Here is a 14,290-nt window from a genome sequence, read left to right as displayed (position 1 = left end):
GCTTCGTGCACTCAAATTTGAATGAGAAGCACATATTTTACCATGTCAGCATAAGTGGTTTACAAGACACACTTTATCGAGCAAAAATACTCTCAATGCTCACTATTATAATTAAGATGTCTATCTGCCCGTTAGGGATAAGTTACAAGGGGTATCTATGTCTTTCATCTCTCTTAATTATATCTGGTTTCGTAAAAAAATATAATATTTAGTAAAAACTTAACAATGATTATAATTTATAACATTTTTACGAAATTCTGATATAAATTAACTTGAAAAATATTAAATATAGTATTCAAATGCATAAAGGTACCTTGATCTTCCGACTCCCATAAGTCATAACCAAACCTTTCGTTCATTTTGGTAAATCATACTTTTACCTGTTCAAAAGAAAACTTATGGACAAGAACTCATAAGCCGTGGCCAATAAAAGTGAGAAGTTCATACAGCTGACAAGTGATAAGAACAAATACGCATAGATCTTAGCCAGAAGGCCAGGAAAGATATAGAGCTTATAACAATATAGCACATGAAACCAATATCGCACAAATGCCCCTATTTTGGGGTGGTCTTTAATTTTTGTCCCCTAAATTTGTGGTTTTTAATTTTTGCCCTTTAGCACTTTCAGCACGGCATAAATTTAGATTTCACTCGTATCATAACATCCCATAAATTATGCCGGACATGACAAAACCATTAACACTCAACATAATCTAAAAAATACTACACAACAACTTATGCCGCATAAACTTAATTCAATAGAGCTTGTACCGAGAGAGGTAAAAATTTAATTTCCGAAGATAAATATTGCAAATCTTATGCCGAGTAAAGTAAGTTTGAATATTGTCATTAAATGAGCAGCAGATACAAAAGTTGAAAACCACATAAGCGAGGGCCAAACACTAAAGACCAATGCATTTGAAGGCCAATCCGTGCAAATACTTCATAAATTTTCAATATTAATAAATTATATACTAATACTATTTTTTTTTTGTCAAACCAACTATGCCCACAAAATAGGAACCCCAGCAGAGAGCAGCCAACGCTCCTGGCGGTTATTTCCACACTTTGGTTTTTTTCTCTTTTCTTGTTTCCTCCGCCCCTTTTCCTCCTTCTTCCCCTTTTATGTCCTTCAATTATATAAACACATTCATCTGTTTGTTTACTCACATTATACACAACGAGCCATCTCTCTATTTTCTCTAATTCATCATCATGGCTATGTCTTTCTCTGCAACGAAAGTTTTGCAACCTTTGCCCCTTAATTCCACTAGATCTGCTGATAAGCCCCTTTTGGGTCTTAAGGGAAGCTGTTCTTTTCTTGGATCATCGATTTCTCTTAAGAAGGATTTGTTGCCTCCTCAATCCCAACGAAGATCCAATGCAATTGTTGCTGTTTCTGATGTTGTTAAGGAAAAGAAATCCAAGTCTACGTCCAATATCTCCAATTTGGTACCTCCATTTTCTTGATTTTTGCAGTTTTGCTCCCTGTTTTTGTTGATTTTGGCTTTGCTAGCTCAGTTTTCATTTGGGTCATGCTCCATTTGTTACTTTACTAACTCTATCTTATTATGGGATTAGTGCTTGTTTCTTTAAATTTCTCGTATAAAAATTCTGTGGTTTGCAAAAGATTCGTCCTTTTTCTGGATTGGTAAGTTTTCAAGTGTTCTTTGTGTTAATTTAGTGCTTATCTTTGAATCTGTTTGCATGATTCAGATTGTTTGTGATTTTGTTAATCAGTTGTGTTTGTTGTTCCATCCCAATTTTAATAATTTTGGCTTTGCAAGCTCAGTTTTCATTTGGGTCATGCTCAATTTGTTATGTTAGTAGCTCTATCTTGTTTGTGCTTTTTTTTTTATTTTTTAAAAGATCTAGTGCTTGTTTCTTTAAATTTCTTGTATAAAAATTCTGTCGTTTGCAAAGGATTCGTCCTTTTTCTGGATTGGTAAGTTTTTAAGTGTTCTTTGTGTTAATTTAGTGCTTATCTTTTGAATCTATCGTATGACATTGTAGTTGTTTGCATGATTTGCTTGTTTGTGATTTTGTTAATTAGTTGTCTGTTGTTCCATCCAAATTTTGATAATTTTGGCATTTGCAATTAAGGAAAAGAAATCCAAGTCCAAATCTTCTATCTCTAACCTGGTACCTGCATCTTCTTAATTTTTGCCAAAATCTTTGTTGGTTTTGGCTTTGCAAACTTAGTTTTCATTTGGGTCATGCTCAATTTGTTACTTTAGTAACTCTATCTTATTAGTGGTTTTTTATATGGAGATTTAATGCTTGTTTCTTTAAATTTCCCGTATAAAAATTCTGTTGTTTGCAAAAGATTTGTACTTTTTTTTTTTTTTTTTTTTTTTTTTTTTTTTGAGATTGTTAAGTCTTTTAAGTGTTATTTGTCTTAATTTAGTGCTTATATTTGAATCTGTCGTATGACATTGTAGTTGTTTGCATGATACAGCTTGTTTGTGATTTTGTTAATTAGTTGCGTCTGTTGTTCCATCCCAATTTTGATTTTTTTGGCTCTTGCAACCTCAGTTTTTATTTGGGTCATGCTCAATTTGTTATTTTAGTAACTCTATCTTATTAATGTTTTTTTAATGGAGATTTATTGCTTGATTCTTCAAATTTCTTGTATAAATTTTCTGTTGTTCGCAAAAGATATGTCCTTTCTTGGGATTATATATGTCTTCTAATAGTCTGTTTGGCCAAGTTTTTAAAATCAGCTTATTTTAAAAAGTGTTTTTTGCAAAAGTGCTTTTCAAACAAGTATGGCAAAAAGCAGTTTGTGTTTGGCCAATTAATTTTAAAAAACACTTTGGAGTAGCAATTAGTGTTTGGCCATGCTTTTAAAAAGTGCTTCTAAGTGTATTTTTCTCAAAAGTGCTTTTGAAAGAAGTGTCTCGGGCAAAAGCTATTTCTTTTAGCTTATGAAAAACTGCATCTGCTACTCCCCGTAAGCACTTATTTTCACCCAAAAGCTTGGCCAAACACCTCACTTTTTTAAAATAAGCATTTTTGGAGAAAAATAAGTTTGGCCAAACAAGCTATAAGCGTTACTTCTGTTAATTTAATGCTTATCTTTTTGAAGCATAATTCGGCTTGTTTATGATTTTGTTAATTAGTTATGTCTGTTGTTCCATTTGCCATTTGAAAACTCAGTTTTAATTTGTGTCATGCAACTTTTGCCCCATTTTTAAGAGTTGTTATTGTGGCGATTTAGTGCTTACTCTTCTTAGAATTTCTCATATAGCAGAGTTGTTTGAAAAGATTCGGGCTTTTGTGATTTTTACCCAATTATCTGTGTCTTTTGTTGCATTTAGTTGATTACTAAGGAGGAAGGATTGATACTGTACGAGGACATGGTGTTGGGAAGAGCTTTTGAGGACATGTGCGCCCAAATGTATTACAGGGGCAAAATGTTTGGTTTTGTGCATTTGTACAACGGGCAAGAAGCTGTCTCAACTGGTTTCATTAAGCTTTTGAAGAAGGAAGACTCTGTAGTTAGCACTTATCGTGATCATGTCCATGCATTGAGCAAAGGTGTTCCAGCTCGTCAAGTGATGAGTGAGCTATTTGGGAAGACTACGGGGTGTTGTAGAGGCCAGGGTGGATCGATGCACATGTTCTCCAAAGAGCACAACGTTCTTGGTGGTTTCGCTTTTATTGGTGAGGGAATCCCAATAGCTACAGGTGCTGCATTTAGTAGCAAGTACAGAAGAGAGGTCTTGAAGGAGGCTGATTGTGATCATGTCACAGTGGCCTTCTTTGGTGATGGAACTTGCAACAATGGCCAATTCTACGAGTGCTTGAACATGGCCGCATTGTGGAAATTGCCCATTATCTTTGTTGTTGAGAACAATCTGTGGGCAATTGGGATGTCCCACTTGAGATCTACTTCTGATCCTGAAATTTGGAAGAAAGGTCCTGCCTTTGGGATGCCTGGGGTTCATGTTGATGGAATGGATGTGTTGAAGGTGAGGGAGGTAGCACAAGAGGCTGTTGGCAGAGCTAGGAGAGGGGAAGGTCCCACTTTGGTTGAATGTGAGACTTACCGGTTCAGAGGACACTCTTTGGCTGATCCAGATGAGCTTCGTGACCCTGGTGAGTTTTCCATTTCCATTTTGTTCCTTTGCTGAATTATTTTAAATTATTCCCATTCACTTGTGTTATTATCCTCAATCCACTTATAGCTGTTTCTTTAAGACTGCTGCTTTGGCATCTGTGGTACCTGAATGATTGTAGCCCGTGTTTTCTAAGGTTTTGAAGGATAAACCTTTAGTACTTAATAGAGAGCTATTAGCCTATGAAACTTTGGGCAGCTTGTGTGAGGACTTGTTAAATGTGCTACCTCTGGCTTTTCTTGTAGTGAATGCTATCAACTACTATACAATTTCTTAGCACATTAGCCGATCACTTCAGCCGATCACTTCTTTTAGTAGTATGTCTGTACTTTAATTATTTATATCACCATTTACGTGAAGCTTCAAATTGGCTGATTGTGCGGAAACTTTTGAGATAGTGATTTATGTGCGAGGAACTGTGTCAATGCAACCTTGGTAAAGTGTGGAATGAGGAGCACCTCCGATATAATTATTTACAGCTTCCATTTACAGTCAAGCATATATAACATGAAGTATCTCTGGGATAGCACTAGATGTATTCTCTGATGGAGACATACCTCCAAAACAAAGGGAACCGAAACACCATAAAGGAGCTCTAATGCTCCATAACTTCTTTGTAGAAATGCTGTAGGATATATGATCCAAGTACCATAAGAGAATGAGCCTTTTAAACTCTATTATGTTAGTTTGTTGCTCATGTACCCTTATACGTGGTCCACATATTTGGATAATTACTTCATCTCTTTGACCTGAATTTGTTCATTTTGGTAGCTGAGAAGAATCACTATGCCACAAGAGATCCTATCACTGCCTTGAAGAAGTATATGTTTGAGAACAACCTGGTCAATGAAGCAGAGTTAAAGGCCATAGATAAAAAGATCGATGAATTGGTTGAAGAGTCTGTGGAGTTCGCAGATGCAAGCCCTGTTCCAGCTCGTAACCAGTTGCTAGAGAATGTGTTTGCTGATCCTAGGGGCTTCGGAATTGGGCCTGATGGAAGGTACAGATGTGAGGATCCTAAGTTCACTGAAGGCACAGCTCAGGTCTAGTTCTCAAGGCTGTGCTGTGTGGACCAAGAAGCAGGTTTTCATTTGGTAATTATTGATATTGATAGCTCTTCTACACATGTATCGATGTCTCTCTCTGATGTTTAGTTACTTTACAGTTTCAATTTTGTTCAGGGTGGTGTTCTCTTTTATCTTGGACATTGTTTTTTAGTTGTACTATTCATGAATGACAAAACCTGAAGGGCCTTGCGTTCCCCTTTTTGCATGTTCAGTGGTTGTAAGTTTCTAGTCTCTTGGCATTCGGTCTTGTACCATTTGTTAGATTTCTTTCAGCTTCTTAGCTCTGTGTCCTCTAGCTTAACTCTACTTGTTGCATCCTTGGAAAGCTGGGGATGAATTTTGTTCATGAGAAACCAATTTGGAGGGTTCTAATGTTTATTGTATTTGTCAGTTGGTGTATATAGTTGATACTAGTATTTACGTGGTTCGCCCAACGTCATGGGAGGCTATACCTCTAAGCTTGCTCCTAAATTTTCTAGGGATCTAATATTCAGTTAAAACATTCTGGTGAGAGAGTGTCTAGCCCAAGTAGGAAGTAGCTCTAAGGTGTAGGACGGCCAGGATTGGTTATTGCACTAAGCACGCGTTCTGGTGTGTTAATGCTCGTTCCATGGGATATCTGTATGTCTGGAACTGTGAAAAGGAGAGTAGAGTGCCAGTGGACTTCTAATCGTGAAAAGAAATTTTATTGGATTAGTTGATGTCCTTGAATCTTCAATCTTAGATCAACTTCTGCATCTATGATTTTGACTTGTAATACGTAATCCAAGTGAACAGATAGAAGTCCTTACTTAGGTGGAATTTACCTTCATTGGATCAAATCAACAGTACATTTTCTCCAGTAAGGCTGAGGAAACAGAGCGTGTAAGCAGCCATTGTTTTAATTTTTCTGCGAACAGATATATGAACGCCTCTTTCTACAAAAAAGTTAAACATAGAATTAATAACTCAAAAATAACATATTAATCGTAGTAACTTTAAAAGTATAAAACTACTTCCCATTTTCCTAGCCACATGCCCCTAACTTTTTGCACCTGCAGTGTGATAGAGCCACTAAGATGCACGGGTAGCCTTTGCCTACTCAGACTTGGCGATAAACTCAGGAGTTTGTCAATATGCTTTAAGTTGCTCCCACTGTCCGTCGGTTAGCCATTCGGGCTTCTTTATAATACCTTCTTTTTTCCGATCGTGGAAATTCTTGATGGCTATGAGCAAGTATAGTAAATTGTCCAACGGCTGCTTTACTTATGCTGACAAAGACACCCTCATTAAACCTAAAATCTCTCTCCTTCCAAGAAGAAATTTTGCTTCTTTGATAGAAGAGATCTGCATTATTCAAAGGCGTTTGCCAAATGGAGCGAGTAATGTGTTAAGAAATCAGAATTTGCAGCATACTGAAAGAAGAAATAAACACATGCAACAAATAGACCAAACCACGGCTCAACAAAACACAGGGAATTTCTCCAATTAGTTCGATTTGCATGAGTTAATTCCACTTCACTGATTTTTGAGCTCTTTGAAGAAAGTTCTGTATCCAAATTGTAGTTTGCACTGTCGTTTAGAGAAATCTCATTGCTTCTTTGCCATCTTTTTTTCTCTCCCCCATTTTAGGCGCAGATTTTCATTTTTTTTTTTTTTTACATAGTAGATATACATTGGAATAATATTATACGGTTTCAATGATAATTTTAAAAATTGGTGTGAGGTGATAGTCTAAGGCTTTAGTCTAGTGGTAAGAGCGCAACACGTGATGTGTGGGGTAGGCGCACGTCATAGATTCGAATGGTGTTATAGACAACAGTTTGATATTTAACTAGAAAAGAGTAGAGGGGGAATTGCTATGGGACTCCCTAAAGATGCAAAAAGGCAGTTTATCAACCACTCACAAGACCACCGATATATTCGACTTGGCTCCCAAAGGTAATCAATTCCCAATCTATACGAGGAGAGCGGAAGATAATGAAAGGTAGACAAGGTCCTAACTAAATATATAACACGGATTGGGCTCCCCTCCAATACATGATCCCTCGATTTCATCAAGTACACCTTTATAAGTTTGACATGTGTCCTCCTAAAAATCTAATGGATCAGATGTAATCAATTAACCAAAGCATTTAACTATGGTAAACAATTCTCTCTCCTCACAATTCCCCAAACTCTACTCTAAAAAAATTCTGATCTTCCTAATCTTCACAGAAAACACAGTAACCCATTCGAATTTTGTCAGTTCAAGTTTATATCACCAGTAGCTTGGTTCTTCTGATGAGACAATTTTTTCAATTTTTGCTTTTATCTTTTTCGATTTCTTATGTGGGTTTTCTTGTTTCAAAAAGAATTCTTTCTCCATTTCTATCTTCTTGTTTGAGAGTTCAAAATCTCTAAATTAAAATCTTTTCCTTTCGATTATTTCAATGCAAAACTAAGTCAAGGAAATGAACATAACGAACTTGGAAAATATGACGGGGAAAATAAGGATGAAAGGTGTTTTCCAATGTCCTTACTATTATATAGAAACCAGGGTTTACACCCATGCTTCTATATAGTTAAGCCATAAAAAAAAAAAAGTGTGATCCCCATATTAACACCAACCAATATTAAAAAAAAAAACACCAACCAACATTAAAAAAAAAAAAAACACCAACCAATATTAAAAAAAAAAAAAAAAAAAGTAAAAAAAGTGGAACCCACCATCTCCAAACTCACGGAAAAAAAAAGTGGACCCCATATTAACAAAATCAAGCAATATAAAAAAAAAAGTGAATCCCATATTAAAAAACAAACAATGTCAAAAAAAAAAGTGTAAACTTTATATTCGTAGCAAACACTAATATAATAAAGTTTTAGACTGAGACAAACTACAATGTTATATTAATCGTGTTTTGAATATATATATATATATATATATATATATATATATATATATATATATATATATATATATATATATATATATATATGCACAAACTACAATGTTATATTAATCGTGTTTTGAATATAGTGTGTGTATATATATATATATATATATATATATATATATTATATGCATAAAAATAAAACTAATAATGTCCAAAAGGGGTTTCATACTAAACAACACCAAGCAATATAAAAAATAAAATAAAAAATAAAAGAGAAGAAACTATATAAAGCATGGGTTTAGACCCATGCTTCGTCGTTCGTTGTCCCTTAAAAAAAAAAAGGGAGGGGGGGGGGGGTGGGCCCCATACAAAATAACACCGAGCAATATAAAAAAAAAAAAAAAAAAAAAAGTGGAACTCACCATCTCCGAACTCATGGGAAAAAAAAAGTGGACCCCATATTAACAAAATCAAGCAATATCAAAAAAAAAAAGTGAACCCCATATTAAAAAAAATATAATGTTAAAAAAAAAAGTGCAGACTTTGTATTCGTAGCAAACACTAATATAATAAAGTTTTAGATATGAAGCACAAACTACAATGTTATATTAATCGTGTTTTGAACATAGTATATGTATATATATTATATGCATAAAAATAGTAAACTAATAATGTCAAAAAAAAAAAAAGTGCACCCCATAAAGGGTGGACCCCATACTAAACAACATCAAGCAATATAAAAAAAAAAAAAAAATGAAACCCACCATCTCCAAACTCATGGTAAAAAAAAGTGGACCCCATATTAACAAAATCGAGCAATATCAAAAAAAAAAAAGTGAACCCCATATTAAAAAAAAAATTGCAGACTTTGTATTCGTAGTAAATACTAATATAATAAAGTTTTAGATACGGAGTACAAACTAGAATGTTATATTAATCGTGTTTTGAACATATATATATATATATATATATATATATATAATGCATAAAAATAGTGCAAATTAATAATGTTCAAAAAAAAAAAAAAAAAAAGTGCACCCCATATTAAAAAATCAAACAATATTCATGTAATTTTTAAAGTATCTCATTAAGTCAATAATGATGGATTCATTGCCACGTGCGTATCAATCCATTAGTGGGAGCAAATGAAATTGCTTTTCTTCAAAAGGTTAAGTAGTCAAACCATACAATTTTCTTTCTTTTTTTATATTAGCCTGAGATCTAATCTAGATATTAAACTGTTGTATTTGCTATTCCGCCATGTCATTTATTTGTTATGTTTACTAAAATAAATATACTTAAAATATTTATATATGTTTACTAAAATAAATATACTTAAAATATTTATATTTTAAAATAAGATAGAATTTAATTACTTTTTTATTTTTATTCTTACTCTAATAAATGTGAAAAGAGATTAATGTTGTAAAAAAAAAAAAATCAAATGGAGATCAAATAATGAATAAGGTAAATTAGTCAAATTATAATGCTAATCGACGTTTTCTTAAAAAACCATGCAAAAGACAACATGACAAGTAATGAGCTAAACCGAGAATATTTACCAAAAATTAAAAAAAAAAGCATTTCTTCGTTTAAATAGAAAATCAATTTCTACTTTGTTTCGTTTTAAACATGTAAAATTAATTTAATAATTTTAATTAGAATTATCCAAATCAAAATTTGATAAAAAATAATAAGTATTTTACACCTTTAAATTAATCGAATTAAAATTGAAAGTATCAACCGATGCTTAAATATTCTATTGTTTTATCTCAAAGAGAGGAAAATAGTTTCTTTTTAAACAAGTCTTCTCTTTTAAAAAATATTAATAAATTTGCCGATTTTGTATTCATAGCAAACATTAATATAATAAAGTTTTAGATATAGAACAAACTACAACGTTATATTAATCGTGTTTTGAACAACATATATATATATATATATAAATATATAATCACTATCCAAACACAACTACATACATATAGATCTGTTGTAATTTAAATTATTGGGCCCGTGTTGCGCACGGGGCCGTCTAGTTTAATAAGAAACACAGTCGTAGTATTAGTAGTTAATAATCTAAAGAATTGAAGAGAAATGGAAGACAAAGTTGAAGAAAGAAGATTATTAACTACTGCCAATGATTTGAAATTTGGGAATGAATGATGATGCTTTTTCTTAAAAGATTTGGGAGCAAAACAAGGAATTCATGTTAGGCAACGTGAGGAGAGAGAATTGTTTACCATAGTTAAATACTTTGATTAATTAATTAATAGCCTGTTTGACCAAGTTTATTTTTCCCCAAAAATATTTTTTTTTTTAATAAGTGCTTATTTTAAAAAAAAGTGACGTGATTGGCTAAACTTTTGAGAGAAAATAAGTGCTTTTGGGCAGTATAGAAGCTTTTTCGTAATTTAAAAAAAAAAATAGCTTTTGCCCAAAAGCGCTTTTTTGAAAAGTACTTTTTGAGAAAAATACACCTAGAAGCACTTTTTAAAAACTTGGCCAAACGCCAAATGCTGCTCAAAAGTACTTTTAAAATAATTGGTCAAACACAAACTATTTTTAGCCAAAAGTATTTTTTGAAAAGTACTTTTTAAAATAAGTTGTTTTTATAAGCTTGGCCAAACAGGCTATAAATCTGATCCATTAGATTTTTAGGAGTACACATATCAAATTTATAAAGGTGTACTTGATGAAATGGAGGGATCATGTACCGGAGGGGAGTCCAACCCATATAACACAAATTACTATTCCATCTATCATATCAGTCGAGTCGATCCGATTCGTTCTTATCTATATATATAGAACTCATCAAAGTTGTTCCAATAAAAAAAATATATATTTGGTGTGGGGTGAAAAACATTTTAATCCTAACACAAATATCTTAAGACGAAATAATACCACCTTCTTCTCAAAGTTATTTAAAAAAAAAATCGCATAACTAATTTTTGGAAAACTAACCCCCTGTTTGGATAGTTGTTCCCGTGGTTCATTAATGTATGGTTTCTATGAAATCATGTTTGTATTCATTATTTTTAAAATTATGTGATATGATGTTGTAAATGTTACACCTCGGGAAAAAAAAAAATTCAAATCGTTGTGCGGTAAATAGACTAACGCAGGGTGAGATGTGTATGATGTCCCTATAAGTAAGAAGGGATACTTGATGTTCCTAATTAAGATTCCAAAGACATTTGAGGTAGGATAAGAAAGCTCGTGGGAGATAGTTAAGGTAGAGGATACCTTACCCCGAATACAAACGTACTAACAGGTATTCCTGGTGATTTACAGGGTTAGAAGTCGAACGGATCGAATCGGCGAAATCTGAACGGATTCAGGAAATTTTGCAGACACCAGTCAGTGTCGACGGACCGTCACTGTGCACCGTCAATATGTTTCTGCAGACTGACATCTGCAGGCGCAAGTCGATGGATCAAGTTGACGAACCGTCGACACGTCGACGGGACTGTCGACCCAACCGTCGACACGTTTCTGCAATCAGAGATTCTCGGGTGTAAGTCGACGGACCGTCGACACGCCGACGGGTCGTCGACCCGCTTTTCTGGAACTTTCCAGTTTCAGCTATAAATAGATGAGCCATGTTCCAAATTTTTAGATTTCATTCTCTCTCCAAGTCTTGAAGGTTCTAGAAAAATTCCCTCATCATATCATCATATATCCAAGGGAAATCAAGGAGTAAACACCAAGAATTAGTAGAATCAAGTGCAAGGATACTCTCTAGGGTTTGTGGAAACCAAGAATCTCTTTGGTGTTGAGGTAGGATTTTCTTCAAGTGAAGTACTCTCATCCAAGTCCATTCCTACACCATCAAAGGTGAGTATTATGTTCAATTCATGTTATTAAGAATATTGAGAGGTTAAAAGACTTAGATTATGGAAGGGAGGAGGATATGGAGTGCAAATATGGAAATAGTGATATTCTTGAGTGATGACTTAACTTGAATAATAGTTCTTGACGTGTTATAAGTACAATCTTGTGTTGAATAATACAAATGATGTTAAATGAGTGTTATATGAGAATGAATGTGAAGTTGTATCATAGGTATGGTTATGGATGATTTTGAAGGTGGATTTAAGAAGTAAACAATGTTTAACTTGAAGAATTTATTGATTATGTTATCATGGGTGTTCTTATTGATGTTTGAGGGTTATCTTATTTTATGGAAGAAGTTGTCGAAACAAAGGAAATGTCGCCAAATTTTCATTAACTCTTAGTTGCTTTAGCTTAAGCATAAGTATGCTTCCGGTTGTCTAATCTTAGTACAAATTCTCTTGAAGGTAGAATCGCGAGCTCGAAAGGCAAGCAAGTAGGCAATAGAGTTAAAAAGATATAAAGGTATGTAAGGCTAGCCCTTCTTTCAAAGGCATGATTCTTATATATTGTGATTTCTTTCCGGTAATTCCCATGACCTTCTTACATCCCAAAAGATGAAAGTTAAAGATTCTTAAGAGCTTCTTAGGAGATAAAGATGAGATATGTCCATGGTAATGATGATAAATCTATGTCTAGAGATTCTAAAGCTTATGACATGATATAACTATGAGGCTAGTGATCCTTACATCCTTGATGTTAGTCATTGTTGCTAGTAATGCTAGTTCCTTCAAGGTGAGATATGATGATCATGAATACTCCATAATGGAATCGGGGGTTCTCGACTTTACGTCACCCCGATAGAGTTGTAGTTTTCACTTGAGTTTTTATGCATGTTTTATGATAAGTATATAACGAGGAGATTACACTGTGCCTCTATGGCCGGGCAGACACCGCTAAGGCGGCCGACATATACACCATATCTAGATGGCATGTATAGACACTACTAATGGGCGGCTTGAGATGTTTACCCCGGACGCGGGTGGCCCAGACGCGGGCTAATGATGATCACACCGTACCTACATGGTCGGGCAGTTTATATATATATATATGTATACATGATATGATGATGCTTATATATGAGCTAGCATGCATGATTCCGCCTTAAGAGGCAAGCAGTTACAGTTACTCTCTTCTTATGCTGTCTACATTTCCTTATTATGTTACCATGTATGCCTTACATACTCAGTACATTATTCGTACTGACGTTCTTTTCTTTTGGACGTTGTGTTTCATGCCCACAGATAGACAGGGAGACGGTCCAGATCCAGAGTCGGATCGGCTTGCACGAGCAGCCTTACTGGAGGTGCAGTTTCGATATATTCTTTTGTGTATATATTAGGGCACGATGGGGTCCTATCCCGTCTTTATGTTCAATACTCCAGTTAGAGGCTCGTAGATACATTCGTGTGGGTAATGGAGGTCTTATGATCACCCCGATGTATCAAGTAAAAAAAAACGCATAACTAATTTTTGGAAAACTAACCCTTGTTTGGATAGTTGTTCCCATGGTTCATTAATGTATGGTTTCTATGAAATATATATATATATATATATATATATGTGGTATGATGTTGTAAATGTTACACCTGGAAAAAAAAAAATTCATGTCGTTGTGCGGTAAATAGACTAACGCAGGGTGAGATGTATATGATATCCTTATAAGTAAGAAGGGATACTTGATGGTCCTAATTAAGATTCCAAAGACATTTGAGGCAGGATAAGAAAGCTCGTAGGAGATAGTTAAGGTAGAGGATACCTTACCCCGAATACAAACGTACTAACAGGTATTCCTGGTGATTTACAGGGTTAGAAGTCGAACGAATCGAATCGCGAATACGGATTCGGGAAATTTTGCGAGACACCGATTATGCCCGACATGTCGACGGACCATCCCACCGTCAATATGTTTCTAGACCGAGATCCAGCGCAAGTCGACGGACCAAGTTGACGGACCGTCGACCCAACCGTCGACACGTTTCTGCAATCAGAGATTCTCGGGTGTAAGTCGATGAAGCAAGTCGACGGACCGTCGACACGCCGACAGGTCGTCGACCCGCTTTTCTGGAACTTTCCAGTTTCAGCTATAAATAGATGAGCCATGCTCCAAATTTTTAGATTTCATTCTCTCTCCAAGTCTTGAAGGTTCTAGAAAAATTCCCTCATCATAGCATTATATATCCAAGGGAAATCAAGGAGTAAACACCAAGAATTAGTAGAATCAAGTGCAAGGATACTCTCTAGGGTTTGTGGAAACCAAGAATCTCTTTGGTGTTGAAGTAGGGTTTTCTCCAAGTGAAGTACTCTCATCCAAGTCCATTCCTACACCATCAAAGGTGAGTATTATGTTCAATTC

The 14,290-nt window shown here is 34.6% G+C and overlaps 1 protein-coding gene across 1 annotated transcript; it reads left to right on the top strand.

Moving 5' to 3' along the window:
• The first annotated feature begins 997 nt into the window (after nt 1–997).
• Nucleotides 998–5,257, top strand: LOC132036954 (pyruvate dehydrogenase E1 component subunit alpha-3, chloroplastic). The gene is made up of 3 exons (XM_059427371.1): nt 998–1,452; nt 3,321–4,101; nt 4,893–5,257. The coding sequence occupies exons 1-3, from the start codon at nt 1,216–1,218 to the stop codon at nt 5,168–5,170; spliced, it is 1,296 nt and encodes a 431-aa protein (XP_059283354.1). The 5' UTR covers nt 998–1,215; the 3' UTR covers nt 5,171–5,257.
• Nucleotides 5,258–14,290: the final 9,033 nt, after the last annotated feature.

Source organism: Lycium ferocissimum, chromosome 11, assembly GCF_029784015.1.
Source record: "Lycium ferocissimum isolate CSIRO_LF1 chromosome 11, AGI_CSIRO_Lferr_CH_V1, whole genome shotgun sequence".
Classification (NCBI taxonomy): domain Eukaryota; kingdom Viridiplantae; phylum Streptophyta; class Magnoliopsida; order Solanales; family Solanaceae; genus Lycium; species Lycium ferocissimum.
Note: the sequence above shows the minus strand (reverse complement) of the source record. Positions and strands in the feature narration are given on the sequence as shown.

Bases quoted from the DNA above. Each gene is read 5' to 3' on its own strand.
- LOC132036954 (XM_059427371.1), top strand. From the start codon at position 1,216: ATGGCTATGTCTTTCTCTGCAACGAAAGTTTTGCAACCTTTGCCCCTT. The intron at 1,453-3,320 runs GTACCTCCATTT...TGTTGCATTTAG, and splicing joins CGTCCAATATCTCCAATTTG to TTGATTACTAAGGAGGAAGG. The intron at 4,102-4,892 runs GTGAGTTTTCCA...TCATTTTGGTAG, and splicing joins AGATGAGCTTCGTGACCCTG to CTGAGAAGAATCACTATGCC.